At 53.2% G+C, this 15,190-nt stretch overlaps 1 protein-coding gene across 12 annotated transcripts in view; it reads right to left on the bottom strand.

Moving 5' to 3' along the window:
- NLRC5 (NLR family CARD domain containing 5) overlaps positions 1-15,190 on the bottom strand; it is an 86,434-nt gene continuing 71,244 nt past the window's right edge. For all 12 annotated transcript variants that reach the window (XM_049622181.1, XM_049622188.1, XM_049622185.1 and 9 more), the window contains 16 exons: positions 13,469-13,555; positions 12,898-12,975; positions 12,013-12,096; positions 11,596-11,679; positions 9,986-10,069; positions 9,254-9,337; positions 7,459-7,542; positions 5,448-5,531; positions 5,064-5,147; positions 4,834-4,911; positions 4,028-4,111; positions 3,871-3,942; positions 3,509-3,592; positions 1,754-1,837; positions 1,366-1,449; positions 1-538 (listed from right to left, as the gene is read on the bottom strand). In XM_049622181.1, coding sequence (XP_049478138.1) covers positions 427-538; positions 1,366-1,449; positions 1,754-1,837; positions 3,509-3,592; positions 3,871-3,942; positions 4,028-4,111; positions 4,834-4,911; positions 5,064-5,147; positions 5,448-5,531; positions 7,459-7,542; positions 9,254-9,337; positions 9,986-10,069; positions 11,596-11,679; positions 12,013-12,096; positions 12,898-12,975; positions 13,469-13,555 — 1,351 coding nt within the window. In that variant the 3' untranslated portion in view covers positions 1-426. The remainder of the gene's footprint in view (positions 539-1,365; positions 1,450-1,753; positions 1,838-3,508; positions 3,593-3,870; positions 3,943-4,027; positions 4,112-4,833; positions 4,912-5,063; positions 5,148-5,447; positions 5,532-7,458; positions 7,543-9,253; positions 9,338-9,985; positions 10,070-11,595; positions 11,680-12,012; positions 12,097-12,897; positions 12,976-13,468; positions 13,556-15,190) is intronic.

The raw sequence follows: 15,190 nt of genomic DNA, 5'->3' as shown, positions 1-15,190 counted from the left end.
GGGTATCCTGCCAGCACATATCCTACAATATGAGCAGCTAGCACATGCCATCTATGAGCCACAAATCATATGTCCTGCCACGTGTGGTGCTAGGACCCATGACACTGACCCCGAGGCCACACCGCAAGCTCTATGTAACGCTGCATAGAATTCTGCCACGGGCGACCTGTGTCACCCATCACATCACGACACTCTCATTGTGCGACATGTCCCCGACTGCTCATGAATATCACATGTGATGCAGGGTAGTCTATTGGCCACACCAGGCTTTGGGCCCTTCTTGAAGACTGTAGCAAGACAAATAGGCCCCGCCCTCCTAGGGCAGCATACAGGGGCACCCAGCTGCGGCTCTTTTCCTGAGCCCTCAGTCCTGGTGGGTGGAAGCTGGCTTCACTTGGCTGTATTCGAAGGACCTTGAGGGGGCCATCAAGTACCCCAAGGGGCTTTCGGCTGCTTGTCAAAGAAAGCGAAGTCCAGCCTGGGCTCCTGCCTCTGCAGACGCCGCACCGTGTCGGGGGGAATGGGGTTGTTCCAGAGGCTGCAGGGCACAGAGGCAGGCGCTCAGGTCTAGGAGTGGCTCACTCATTCTCTTGTCTCCATCCCCCGTTTGATCTACAGATGGGGAGACCCAAGCCCACGAAGGGGAGAGCCATGCCCAGGGCTACCTGGCAGAAGCAGGTATTAGACGAGCACGGCCACCCTCGGGAGAGGGTGTCCTCCACACCCACCTCCCGACTTCTCCCACTCGGTCTCCATCTCTGGGCGCTAGCGATCCCAGCCGGGGCCATGCTCTTATGACACATTTGGGCGAAGAGGGAAAAACTATCTTCTTCAAGACACTCTACTTCCATCATTTGAAACTGTCATAAGATATCGATTTCCATAGCACAAGACACTTCACTACCATTTACTAGAAATTCAAAATGTCAACTGTATAAATGATGTCCCTTAGTGGCAATGCCCTTGTGCAGTGCACAGCCTCTAAAACTATATGTGGTGGCTCTGATTATATAATTTTAAGTGCTTACTACGTGCTAGGCATTGTGCTCAGTGCTTCATATAATCGTCTAGTCCTCCTAGAAACTTTCTGAGGTAGATACTATCGTTGACCCCATTTTACAGATGGGGAAAACTGAGGTGAAGAGAGGTTGAATTCCTGACACAAAGTTGCATAACTGGCAAATGGCAGAGCTGGGATTTGATCGAAGTCTGCTTGCTGTCTAATTCCTGGTGGAGTGATGCAAGTCCCCTCTGATAATCCCCAGCCCGGGTCTTGCCCCCTCCCACAGGGAGTCAGTCCCCTTACATTGTAGAGGTTGATGTGGCCTCCCACCCACCATCCCTGCCCCTGTGAGCCCTTGTTACCGAATGACTTGGATGCCAGACCCTTGCGCCAACCCTTCAGCCAAGAGCCAGGCTCCACAAGCTGTGATCCGATTCTTCTCCAGGCTTCCCAACAGATAGCAGAGAGAAGGGAAAGAGAGAAACTGGCATGAGTGTGGGGGATGGGCTTCCCTATATCCCCCCACCCCAGGCCCAACGGAACCCAACAGACAACAGTGCAGCGGGAAAGCCAAAGGCGGGGACCCAGGGAGAGTGAAAGTCGGCACGGGCTTGGAGCAGGGTGTGCAACTCAGTGAGGGCTTCCTTGCAGGCAGGGGCCTGACCCAGTGGCCTCTCAGCTTTCCCCAGGATGCGGGTTCCCCTTCGCGCCCTCCCCTACTTTTGGTTTCCCAGGAGGTGCCCCTCATACTCCATTCTCTTCAGCCGGCCCATCTGCGGCAGGACCCGGGCCAGCTCGGCAGCCGCCTCGTCCCCGAGCACATTCCAGGACAACCTGCAGGGTAAGGGACCTAAGGTCAGTGGCAGGAGAACAGGGAGGCCGAGGGGTAGAGACAAGGCGGCAGGTGGGGAGGCCTGGTGGCCCACGATGGGGGGGCTGTCACGCAGGTGCCAGAAAGGCCAAGATGGAGTGCTTGTGTGGCCTCCCCAAAGACTTCGGAGCACAGGTAGTCGCTTCCACTCCTGAACCCCGTTTTCCAACTGGTCATGCCTCAAGACCCCAGACAGCTCAGGAGCTGGCTGTGCAGACAACTCAGAGCACATGGTCTGCAGCAATAACGCCAGGGTCCAAACCTCCACCACGCAGGTGCCTCTATCATAATTTTTGCTCTATCCATGCACCTCCTGTATTCTATTTTTCTTAAAGCAGTCCTCACCCCCATCCTGCTTTTTTCACTTCAAGAAATTAATCTTAGGGAATGGTTATCACCACCATCAATGGAAAACCCGTGTTCACAACCCTAAATAGGAGGTAGTTATGGGGCGTCTGGGTGGCTCAGTCGGTGAAGTGTCCAACTTCGGCTCAGGTCACGATCTCACAGTTCATGAGTTCGAGCCCCACATCGGTCTCTGTGCTGGCAGCTCAGAGCCTGAAGCCTGTTCAGACTCTGTGACTCCCTCTCTCTCTGCCCCTCCCTGCTCATTCTCTCTCTTTCTCTATAAAAAATAAACATTAAAAAAATAAATACATAAATAAAATAAAAGGAAGGTAGTTATAAGGATAAACACAGTGCAGACAACAGTATTAACTTCCAGCTGGAACCTAGGTTCTTTTTGAGGGTGATGAGCCGGTGGCCTGCCCCCTGCTGGTTAAAAAGGGAGAATCATGAAGAGAAACTGAAGCAGAGAAAATTCCAACACTGGGAAATTTACTCTCCGGCACAGTAATATTTCAAGACCATGACAATGAGGCTAACTGGCTAATCTCTGATTCATCTTTGGTATGAAGTAAGTATCTACTCCATGGTCATATACAATATTCCTTGACTCATTAGGCAAAAAAATAAATAAATAAGGGAGAATGCCTTAGCACTGATCTGACACTTTGTCTTTGGTGTCATGTAATGAGAAGGATTAAAACCTTTACGATGCAAACCTAAAATCGTCTTAGAATCACTTGTGTCCTGTATTTCAGGAGACAGCATTTTCTCCCATTGTGTGCTCAGGGTCCCAGGCTAGTCCTGGCAGTGTAGTGCTCCCCAAGGTCGGAGCGCCTCTGATTGCCAAGAGCAAGGTGCGCATGGCCAGCGGGCAGGTCAGGGGCATGCTGGTTTGGGCCATTCTTCACTACGAACCGGTGGTTTGTAAATGAAGGCCCTGTAAACCGGGTGAGGTGTTCGATCCAGCCACCTCCCAAAGGGAAGGTCAGGGGCAAAGAGCCTTTAGAGAGGAGCTGGCCTCCCTCCCTGCCCCACCCAGCCCCACCCCCACCACTCCAGAGGTTGGGAAATGGGCAAGAGAGGCTGAATGAATTTGCCCAACATCACTCACAGCCCACATGTTGAAACTTCCTCCAGAAGAGGTTTAAGCAAGAATGGCCTTCCCCGTTTATAGACGGGGACCGGCCAGGGAGGGAGGGGCCAGCTCTAGGCTGTACAGTGACTGGCAGGCAGGCCAAGCCCCCGATGCCTGCTTTTCCCAGCTTAGGCTTCTTGTAAGTACTCACAGAATTTCTTCCAGGGCCGGGCAGAGAAGCAGGCTGGCAGCGAGGGGCTTGGCAGTGTGGTCGTCAATATCACATGAAACCAGGCTGGGGACAGAGAAGGGGATGGGATGGAGGGTGTCTGAGTCGGGGGCACCTCCAGCCAGCCCGCCTCTGCCCACCTTGCAATCAGAACGGGAGGGAGAGGAGTGGCCAGGGTGCGGGGCAGGGTGGGAGTCTTAGGAAGGTGCCCCTTTTTGCTCCAGACTCCCCTACACCTGAGGCCCCTGTCACTTCAAAGGCCTTCCCAGGTGCCAGAGAAGGGCTCCCCCTACGCCATCCCAGCCACCCCCCCCGCCCCCAGGTAGTCAGGAGAGGCTACTTACTCTATCCGCCTGAGCAGTGGGAGCCCCTGACAGAATTGTGGGATCCCTCTGGCCAGACTGTTCTCTGCCAAGCTGTAGGGCAGGGAGACACCTGTGAGAGGAGTCCCCAGATCTCCCTGGCCTGTCCCTCTGCCCAGGCTCCATGGTCCCTACTCACCTGACCTCTTCCACATATGGGCATCCGTCCAAGGCCTGGCTCAGGCTCAGCGCCCCCTCTGGGCCCAGACGGCTAGATGGCAGGCTGGAGAAAGGGGAGGAGGTGAGTAGAGCGTGGGGGACCAGTGTGGGAATTGGGAACCTTCCCAGATCCCCCACACTCAGCATTGTTTCAGGCCGCACCATCAGACCTTACATGGTCTCTGGGTGCCTGCCACGCCCCGACCGCCTCCCCATCCACACAGGACCTGGGTGGGTATTAAGGGTCCTGGCTTTGGGGTCTGAGATCCCAAGTTCAAGGCCTGGCTCTTTCTTGTGTAAGTAAGGTAAGCTCTCCATGCCTCTCTTGGCTTTAGTTCCCTTGCCTGGAAAATGGAACAACTAGAAACCGCGGCCGCGGGGCTGCTGTGAGGCTCAAACGAGACCGTGGGCACGAACTGGGGTTTTTCTCCCGAGTCACCCTTTGCCGACGCGCCCTCACTCACCCTCACAGACTGGCTCAGAGCTGAGACTATTGCACTTCTTTTGCAGATGAGGAAACCGAGACTCAGAAGGGGTAGTGGCTAGGCCAAGGGCCAGGAAGGGGCTGGTGGCGACCCGGGACTAGGCGAGGTCTCCTGACAGCCCTGCCCCGGACTCCAGAGCCAGGTGAGGAGCGGGCAGGGTGGGGACAAGCAGCCCCAGTACATGTACCACAGTCTGACCTAAGGCAGGGCAGCTGGGCCAGTGGGGGCCTTGGTCCCCCACTGCTCCCAGGGAACCCCTCCCTGCTAGCCCTGCACCAGCCCCAGGCAGAGGGACACTCACTGCAGGATTCTCAGGTGTCGAGGCAGTCCCTGGGCCAGCCCCAGGGCTGTGGCATCCCCCAGGGCATTGCAGCCAAGCCTACAAGAGGAGAGGGATGAATCTGAGCAGGGGGCTGGTCTGCTCCGGACCCCTGCACTGCCCTGTGCCCACGTGGGGGACACAAAGGCCAGGAGGGCGGTGGGGACGCAGAGGGCAGAGGGCAGAGGGCAGCCACTGGCACTCATACTCACATCAGCTCCTCCAAATGCCTGCAAAGGCTGAGAGATTCTGCCAACTGCACTCCCCCAGCTGGGCCAATGCCATTTCCTGAGAGGCTGAGGGCGGGGCAGGCGTTAGGCTCTTGGACACCCCATGTCCCCCCACCTGCTTAGGGCCCCAAGAGCCAGCATCCCTGCCACACACCTTCCCAGCCTGATGGGGGCAGAAAGGACCAGAGAGGAACGGGGCCTGGGCCAACTAAAGGTCCCAAAGCTGGCAGGGCCAGGAGGCCACCCAGCCCCACCACTTGCACACTGAGGTCTGGGGGAGGAATGTCCACCCAAGGCGGGGGCCAGTGTCCACCCCGGCCGTGGTGTGGCCGCTGAGGGGCCCTGTCAGCAGGACCAGCCACTCACTCTATCTTCCTGAGCTCCGGCAGCCACGGTAGGACGGCAGCTAAGAGCTGGGCACCGGTGTCTCCAATCTGGTTGTGGCTCAAGCTTGGAGAGAGAACAGGAGATGATCTGGAACCAGCAGCCTGCCACCCATGTCATTTTGTCCGTGCCCCCGCCCCTCCCAGAACAGAAGAGGAGGCTGAAGTCTGGAGAGAGGCCTCAGCTCACACGGAGAGAGTCCCCTCACTCTGTGTTGGGTGAGGACTTCAAACTCCTGTCTTCTGTTTAGAATGTTCTCCCTGATGTCTGACCTGAATCCCTCTGGCTGCAATCCACACTCGCATCCTATCTCGGGGTCTCCTGGTGGTCTTGGCCTGGGGTCATGCAGTGGGCAAGTGGGTGAAGGTCATGGGACTAAGCAGGGAAGTGTGCTCTCAGGGAGCCCCTTGCTTTTATCATCTGACCCTGCCAAAGTTGTCTTGTGTTGGGGGAGGGACAGGCAACTCATTCCAGCTCCTCCAAGCTGGTGGCAGCTCTGAGAGCCTCGGAAAGCGGGTGGCAGCGACATCACAAACACCGTTCCTGCTCAGACTGGAGAAGCAGAGGCCTTAGTGGGGAGCAGAGGCCTTTGCAGGTGCTGCGCTAAGAACTCTACAGTTTACAAAGCTTTTACACATCCAGGGGTGCCTGGATGGCTCAGTCGGTTAAACAGCTGACTTCAGCTCAGGTCATGATTTCACGGTTCGTGAGTTCGAGCCCCACATCAGGCTCTGCACTGACAGCTCAGAGCCTGGAGCCTGCTTTGGATTCTGTCTCCCTCTCTCTCTGCCCCTTCCCCACTCATGCTCTGTCTCTCTCAGAAATAAATAAAACATTAAAAAAAACCCAAACAAACACAAAGCTTTTACATAACCAGGAACCCATGTGCCCATCACTAAACCTCATGGGTTGGGGAGGGGGACAGGCGAGGTGGGCATGACTGTACCCAAAGTCTGGATGAGAACACAGAGGACCAGGGAGGAGCCATGACTGGCCAAAGTCTCCTAGTGACTCCCAGGCAAAGTGGAAATGAAAGCCTGGAGCCCCCCACTCCTGGAAGCAGTGGCCACATTCTCTGGTTGGGTCAAGCTTTGCCTCAGCCTCTGTACCAGGGATCTCCAGCCAGCTGAATGCCAAGTTCACGTGGGCTCTGCAATTCAGGCAAATCATCTCTCTAGGGCATAGGTGCTCTAATCTATGCAAATGCTGGGCTTTTCTATAAAGCCAGTTTATTGTCTTTTCTGCACCCTGACCTTGCCCTGCCTCCATGAGGGGGGAGAAACAAAACGAAACAAAACAGCTGAGGCAAACTGTCTTGGCCCCATGTTGAGTCTTTGAAGATTGTTTTGTTTTCTTTCATTTCACAAAATCAACTTCAGTGAAGTGCCTTTCTAGAAATTAATTTTGGATGGAATGACCTAGTCTCATCTGATATGCTTCCAGAACTCTCTGACCGTGCATTTACCACCCACTCTATACCGCTAGCGTCGGGGGTGGGGACTTGGGTGAAAACAAAGCAGTGTTTTGTGCTATTGCTGGGGTTTGTTCTTAGCCACCACATTTCATATTTTGAAAAAAATCACATGAAAAGGAAGTGTTATATCTGTTAATCAAGGTGGCCAGGGGCCCAAGGCGAGAATGTCAAAGTCACCAGATCTGAGTCTAGACCCTCATTACTCAACGTGTGTGGTCTGTGGCCCCCAGACTTGGTATTACTTGGGGGCTTGTCACACTGGGTGAATCTGTGCACATTAAGGGTCGTTCCAGAACTTGGGCCCAACACCTTCAGGTCACTTCCATAGCCAGGAGGAAGCTGGTGGCATCCAAAGGCAAGAGGAGCGGGCACCGACCTGGGAGAGCAGCGATGTCCCCAGCAGAGGAGCCACAGAGGGTCCTCAGGAAGTCCCCCTGGTGCTTCCCTGGGTGGGTGGTCCCAGTGGAACTGGGGAGCATGCCCTCCCACTCATTCCCTCGGGCTCACTTGGTCACTCACCGGAGGCTCTGCAGGAGGGTCATGTGTCTCAGTCTTTGAGTGAGCATGGGCAGGATGGAGCCTCCCAGTGGGAGATGGCTGAGGCTGGAAGAGAAGAGGCCAGAGGAGGGCTTGGTATGGCTGGGGTTGGGTCCCAGGGGCAGACTGAGGCCCTGTCCGGTCTGGAGGCTTGAGGCCTTGGTGCTAAGCAATGCCCAGGGACCCCCAAGATAGCCACTTACATCCACAGCGAGTAAACACGTTGTACAAAATGAACCTGCCTGGGAAATCCAAAGGCCATTTCTCTGCGTGAATTCAGGCCATCCAGGCGACAGTTCTATGTTCCAAATCACACTGGACCCAGACTGTTGACCAGGAATCATAGCAACCACTGTGTACTAGCATACTATTACTGAGCACATACTATAGGCCAAGCACTGAGCTCAGGGCTGTCCTGAGAGGTGGAACTCTTATCACCCCCATTTTACAGATGAGGCACACTGAGGCTCAGAGCATTAGAAAACTTGTTCAAGGCCACACACAGAAAGTAGAAGCCCTGGGAACCGAAGCCAAGGCTACAGGACTCCCATTCCTGGACGCCAACTACCTGTTACCCATGGGATCACACTCCTTAAGGCCCCCTGTCTGGGCAGGAGAGAGGAATAATAATAATAATAGTCAATACTTGTAGAGTGTGAACTCTGTGCCAGGCTCTAAGGACTTAATACGTATTATCTCATTTAATCGTTATAACAACCCACGGAGGTAGGTACAGCTGTTATCTCCAAACTCAAGATGGAGAGAAAAGCACAGAGAAGTTAAGTAATTTGCCCGAGCTCACACAGTCAGAGGTGGAAGCAGGAGGTGTCCTGGTTTGCCTAGATTTATCTTTGTACTTTGCAAATTTCCCTATGCTACGTCGTGGTGTTGAGCTGTTTTTGTTGATTTTAAGGGGCATTCTCTGTGCCTCCCAGACTTGAATGCCTGTTTCCGTCCCCAGATCAGGGAAGTTCTCAGCTATAATTTGTTCAGATAAAACTTCTGCCCCTTTCTCCCCACTCTTCTTCTTCTGGGATTCCTATGATCCAGATACTGTTTCATTTTATGGAGTCACTAAGGTCTCTAAGTCTCTCTTTGTGATCTAAGAATTTCCTCTCCCTCTTTTTTTCAGCTTCATTGTCCCCCATAATTTTATCTCCTGTATCACCTACTCTCTCCTCTGCTTCCTCAATCCTCATTGTGACTGTATCCAGTCAGTTTTGCATCTCAGTTATAGCATTTTTTTATTTCAGCCTGGCTGGTTTTTGGGTCTTTGATCTCCACAGCAAGGGTTTCTCTGGTGTCTGGATTTGAGGGGGTCTCCAGGATGCGGGACTTTCAGCTCTGGGCAAACCGGGACAGGCAGGTCACCCTACCAAGACTTGAACCCAGGTGGGGTGGCTCCTAACCAGGGTCCGTGCCCTTAATCACTTGGCCACGGATGGAGAGGTGGAAGACATCAGCTGGAGAGCTCAAGGAGAGCTGCCTGTCAGGGAGGAGACCCTGGGAAATGACAGATCTGAAACCAGAAGAGGTGTCTGGGCAGCGAGGATCCCTCCCCTTTGTGGTGTGGGTCAGTTTGAGCGAGTATCTATTTCCAGCGACCGAGCACTTTGATGGCACTCAGAGCCAGGCGAGGAGGTAAAAGGGAGGGCATTCAGCTCACCTGCATCCATCCAGGGATTTCACAGTTTGTGTTCACAGGAGCTGGAGAGGTTCCTGGCCATGCTCCCGACTCCTCCCCACCTTCCCCCCTTAACCATTCACCACCACTTACTCCAGCCTCTTCAGCCAGCACTTGCCCTCGAGGACCCCCATCAGCACTCTGGTGCCCTCCTCGCCAAATTGATTGTTGGACAAGCTGGAAGGGAGCGAGTACGAGGTGAGAGTTAGACGAGCCCCCTGGCTCCTGGAGCTGTCTCATCAGCCCCCTCCGTCTCTCAGTGCCCCCCTGGAGGGCAGCTCTGGGTCCGCAGATCCTAGACCACCGTCTTTGTCCAGGCCCCGCCAGGGCACTGCTGGCTCTAAGGGCCAGACACGGCCATCACAGCTGACCCAGCTGAGAAAGGATGCCTTGGATGAGGGCTGCAAAAGGGGAAGCCGGGGACAAGGGACACACACACGCACACACACACGCACACACACACACACACACACACACACACGTGCAGTGATCCCTTCCGCCCCGGAGCCTTCACTGTACTGGTACCCACAGCCACCCCAGGCAGAGAAAGAGGATGACCCCCGTTTTACATTTTACATGAGACAGTCCAAGCCCAGAGAGGCACAGTTGTTTATTTGTCCAGGGTCACCCTGAGTGAGTGGTAAGCTGGGACCAAGGAGACAGTGCTCAGCTCCCCCAGGCCACACCCAGGGTCGCTGGGCTTCATCGGGGAGCAAAGTGATAGGTGGAGTCCCCCACCCACCTTATCAGCGCCTCAACTGTCCTCACCACCCTCAGCTGGGTCACCCCTTCCCCCCACCTCCCACTCCCAGCTCCGCGACTCACTCCAGCTCCTCCAGGTGGAGGCAGTGGCTCAGACCCGATGTCAGGTGCACCAGGCCCTCGGACCTCACACAGCTGCAGGTCAGCCTGTGGGGGTCAAAGGGCAACAGGTCAGGTAGGGGCTGTGGATCTTGAGAACCCCGAATGCTGGTAGCAGAGAGCAAGGAGGAGGGGTGCGGCGGGGGGGAAGGGGCCCTCCTTCCCTTCATAAACCTCCCTGCCACGGAATCATTAAGCTGAGGTATAGCTTGGAGGCAGGAGCACGGACTAGTTGAGCATTTCCCTAAACCATATCCAGGTAGCAACCTCACAATGTAAGCCACGAAGTCTAGCTAGCTACTATCTTTGACCATGAGCTCTGCCTCTTTAGTTCAACAGCAAAAGCGAGTAGCAAGTACTGGAGAGGTGTTAAAGATGCCCTGGCACCAAACGGACACCTTCTCCTTGATGCGTTCAGTTGGATTCAAAGAGAACGAAAAGTTAGAAAAGCTCCATTTCGCAACCATCATAATGACACTTGACCCAGGCAAGAATTATCAATGGAGGTTGAAATCTGTAGATTTCAGATGGAAATGTGAGGAAGGACAGGATGTTTACACAGTCTTAAAGTATCGCCCTACAAGATACAGGTTAATTAGAAAGGGGAAAGCAGTCGCCTTGCAAGGGAAGAAACCTGGCAGCCACCAGCTTAATCAGGTGATCCCAGTTCCCCGTCACCAGTCAGGGGACAAAGAGACAACATGTGCCTCCAGGGAAGAACACAACATCACCTCTGTGATATTTCTGTTCCACGCGCAGAACATAAATCTGAACATGAGGAAACATCAAAGCCAAACGGAAGGACGTTTTACAAAATCACTGGCACGTAAATGTCATGACAATATCATGCGCGACAAAGAAGGCCTAAGGACCCTTCCAGATTGTCAACTAGTGTTGGCAAATAACAACTAAGTGCAGTGCGTGATCCTCGGTGAAATCCAGGACTAGGAAAAAAATGCAACAAACAACATTATGGGGACATTTGGCAAAACGGGCACAAAAATGCTAGTTCTGATAACAAGCATGTGCCAATGTTACATTTCCTGCATTTTACACTTTCACTGGGTCATGGGAGAGCATGTTCTTGTTCTTAGGAGATTCCCTGAAATAGTAAGGGGGGAAGGGGCAGGTTTATGCAACTGCTTCCAAATGGCTCAGAAAAAAGAGAGAGGGAGAGAGGAGAAGAGCAGAGAGGAGGGATGAGGAAGGAGGGATGAGGAAGGAGGGATGAGGAAGGAGGGAGGAAGGGAAAAAGAGCAAAGGTGAAAAAATATTGACAAGGGGTGAATTTGGGAAAATGGTATATGGAACCGCTTCTCGGTCTTTTATTAGTTTGCGATTATTTCAAATAGTAAAGAAAAAGAAAAAGAGAAAGCGTTGGAAAGGAAATCGTTCTCTGCCATACGGCCATGTGGATGACCACACACCTTGACTTTCCAGAGCCATGGAGTGGACCCAGCCCCCAGGGTGGGGGCGCAGAGTTAGTTCTTCTGAGCCCAGGGCTGGGGAGGGCGGGAAGTGCGGGGGCAGAGCAAGGGGGTGCCAGGGGGCGCGTGAACATCTTGTCTGCATACCGGAATGTCTTCAGCTCAGAGAGGGACCGCAGGAGGCTCTGCAGCAGCAGGGAGCTGGTGTCGCAGAGGTTCACCTGGGACAAGCTGAAAAGGCGCAAGCATATTCGGGAGGATTTCAGGTGGGATGCTCCTCAGGGAACATCCGTCACATAGAGATGGGGAGGCCAAGAGGGGGAAAAGAGCCACCCAAGAGTTCCCAGTGGGGGCACCTACACCACCCTGGAGCTCTCCTCAACGGGCCAAGTATGATTCTCTCCTGCTTGGGGAAGCAAGAAGGCCACGGAAAGCAGTGCTGCCCCAGGCTCTGCTCCTCGCCATCACAGACTGGCCAGCCTCTCCCATGTGGCCTGGGGGGGGGACTGGGTACGGGGGTGACCAGAGACCTCGGGACCCTAGGAGGTGTTTCAGGGTTCTGACCTGAGCTGCCGCAGCCTGGCACATGTCTCCATCAGCTGCCAGACAAGAAGATTGTGGTGGGTCCCAAGGTCACAATGAGCCAACCTGGAGGTAGATAGGGAGGCAGCAGTTTCTGAACACCTGGGTTACTGTTGGGGACTCAGTCCCTGCCTACATGGAGCTTACCTTTTAGGGATAAATAAATGCTAATGAAATAAAGTCCCACAACTTTCTATTCATTTATGGGAAGTGCTATGAAGGAGAGGTCCAGATGGGGCAGCTGGTATGGCTGTGCAGGTTGTTCACCGCACAAGGGGACCCAGCCAAGAAGGTGAGCTGGGGCCGAGTTCCAGCTATGATCTATTTCCCAGAATGTACACATGCAAGGCTGTGCATTCACCTAAAAGGGGTGATGTTTTAGTTTCCAAAATGTGCTGCATGGATTCGGGGTGCTGTGAATCCAAGCATCTGTAGGAGTGGATCACGGGAGAACCTGATTCTTTCTGGGGGTTCAGAGGGGCCTTCCTGAAGCAGTGGTGTTTAAGCTGAGACCTGGAGAATGGAGTGGGGGGCGGGTAGCCGAGTGAATCAGAAGGAGGAGGGTAGGGGGAGAGAGAACATTCTGGTCCAGGAAGAGCCTGTGCAAAGGCCCTGAGGTCAAAGGGAGCGAGGTGGTGTTGGAGGAAGTGAAAGATGGTGGGGGTGACTGGAGCTGAGACTAAGATCTGGGGTGGGGATGGAGAGCATGGAGAGGCAGGTTGGGCCGGCTTTCACTGGCCACCTAGACGCTTTGGACATCAAAGGACTCTGAGCGACGCATGAGAAATATTGATCAGAAGCAGCAGGTACCCCCACCCCTACCCCACCGCCAGCTACTGGTCTGGGGGTCCAGGTACTAGGTCCCACCTGAGGGCCACGGCCTCTGGGTTCTCCTGGCGGGGAAACTCCAGCTGGAGACAGAGTTGCTGCTGGGCCTCGGCAATGCTGAGGAGGGAAGGGGTAGCCAGCGTGAGGGCTGCAGCTGTCTCCCATGGAGGCTGAGCTCCGGACTGAGGCTGCCAATCGACTGACTAAGCTCCCAGACCCGGTAGGGACCAGACTCGGGGCAGCGGGACCCCACAGCCTCTGCTCTTAGCTGCCCTGTGTCATCTCTGTGGCCTCCGGTCATAGAGCCACACTGCGCGTTACTGTCATCCAGGGGCCGCTACCAGGCAAGCGGCACGGCCTCCGGGCTGTGCACCCCCGCGATCCAACGGCTCTTTGCATCCGCGGCTGCCTTCCTCTTTCTGGCACGGTGGCCTCATTACTGCATAAGTCACGACACGTGTGTGTAGCCCCTGCCATCTTGGGGATCCAGAGAATTTGCTAGTGACAGAGCTGTTAGCCCACAGGCCAAGAGATCGATGTCTAGGGTAGGGACGGTCCCAACAGTCTTGAAAAGATGAAGCATTCAGGGCGGCCTCCTCCCGCGACTCACCTGATTTCCGTGATGTTGCCTGAGGCCTGGGTGCAAACTTCCAGCAGGGCGAGGACCCCGGCTTTGCCTACCCATGGTTCCTCCACCCTGTCACAGAAGAAGGAGATGAAGGTCCCCCAGGCTGAGCAGGGGAGGGCGTGGGAGGAGGGCCAAGGAGGCTTTTTCGTTTGACTTATTTAAAAACTATAAAATTACACAACCACGCACAAACATAAAACAGGAAATTAACATCATCCTTGTTCCGACAGTTACTGTAACAATCCTAACAGAAAATATTCTTTTTTAAACAATAGTTTTAGACTTAAGGAAAGGCCTATATAGCATCATGTGGCAAAGATAAGGAAATAAAATTGTATATAAGACATCCCAATTTGTATTTAAAAAAAAGAAGGGGTGCCTGGGTGGCTCAGTTGGTTAAGCATCTGACTTCAGCTCAGGTCACGATCTTGGGGTTCATGAATTCGAGACGAACGTCGGGCTCTGTGCTGACAGCTCAGAGCCTGGAGCCTGCTTCTGATTCTGTCTCTGTCTCTCTGTCTCTGTCTCTCTCAAAAACAAATAACCATTAAAAAAAATTTTTTTATGTTTATTCATTTTTTTTTGAAAGAGAGAGACAGAGCACAAGCAGGGGTGGGGCAGAGAGAGAGGGGGCGGGGGACACAGAATCTAAAGCAGGCTCCAGGCTCTGAGCTGTCAGCACAGAGCCCGACATGGGGATCGAACTCACGAACTGTGAGAACATGACCTGACCCGAAGTTGGATGCTCAACCGACTGAGCCACCCAGGCGCCCCAAAATAAATAAACATTTAGAAAAAAAAAATTTAACAAGGGAAAATATGAGAGGGGAGAAAACATGGAGGGAAACAGAGAGACAGAGATACAAGAAAAATATATTAAATGCTAAGGCTGGTTGTTTAGACGGTAGAATTCTCACAAATGGTTTTTCCCCTTTTTCCTTAGTTTCCAATATTTTTCAGACTTTCTACAATGTGCATGCACTAATTTAGAAGCAGAAAAAAAAAAAAAGAGTTGTTTAAACTATTTCTGCTTTTGAAGTTATGTTGAATTTTTTTTTTTCAAAGTACTATTTTCTTACGTTCATCTGGATTTTCCACAAATCTCTACGAGTATGTGTTATTTTTAGGGAACGGAAAGTTTTCATTTAAAGCATTATTTTGGGTGCTCCAGCAATTCTGGGTATATACCCAAAAGAATTGAAAGCAGAGATACAAAGAGAGATTTGTACACTCATGTTCACAGTGACTAATACAGTCACCGTATTGGCCACAGTCACTGTGGCCAAAAGGTGGAACAGACCAAGTGTCCACGGACGGATGAATGGATAGATAAACAAGATGTGGTATGTCCCTACAATGGAACGTCAGCCAGCCTTTTAAAGAAAGGAAATTAATGGGGAGCCTGGGTGGCTCTGTCAGTTGACAGTCCTACTTCAGCTCAGGTCATGATCTCGCGGTTCGCGAGTTCGAGCCGCGCGTCGGGCTCTGTGCTAACAGCTCAGGGTCTGGAGCCTGCTTCCGATTCTGTGTCTCCCTCTCTCTCTGGCCCCCACCCCCACTCACGCTGTCTCTCTCTCTCTCTCCCTCAAAAATAAACATTAAAAAAAATTTTTTAATAAAATAAAAGTCTGACATGTGCTACAACATGGATGAACCCTGAGGATCCTGTGCTCAGTGAAATAAGCCAGTCACAAAAAAGATAAA

This window comes from Panthera uncia, assembly GCF_023721935.1.
Source record: "Panthera uncia isolate 11264 chromosome E2 unlocalized genomic scaffold, Puncia_PCG_1.0 HiC_scaffold_19, whole genome shotgun sequence".
NCBI lineage: Eukaryota > Metazoa > Chordata > Mammalia > Carnivora > Felidae > Panthera > Panthera uncia.
The sequence above is the reverse complement of the archived record's forward strand: the minus strand, read 5'-3'. Positions and strand labels throughout refer to the sequence as shown.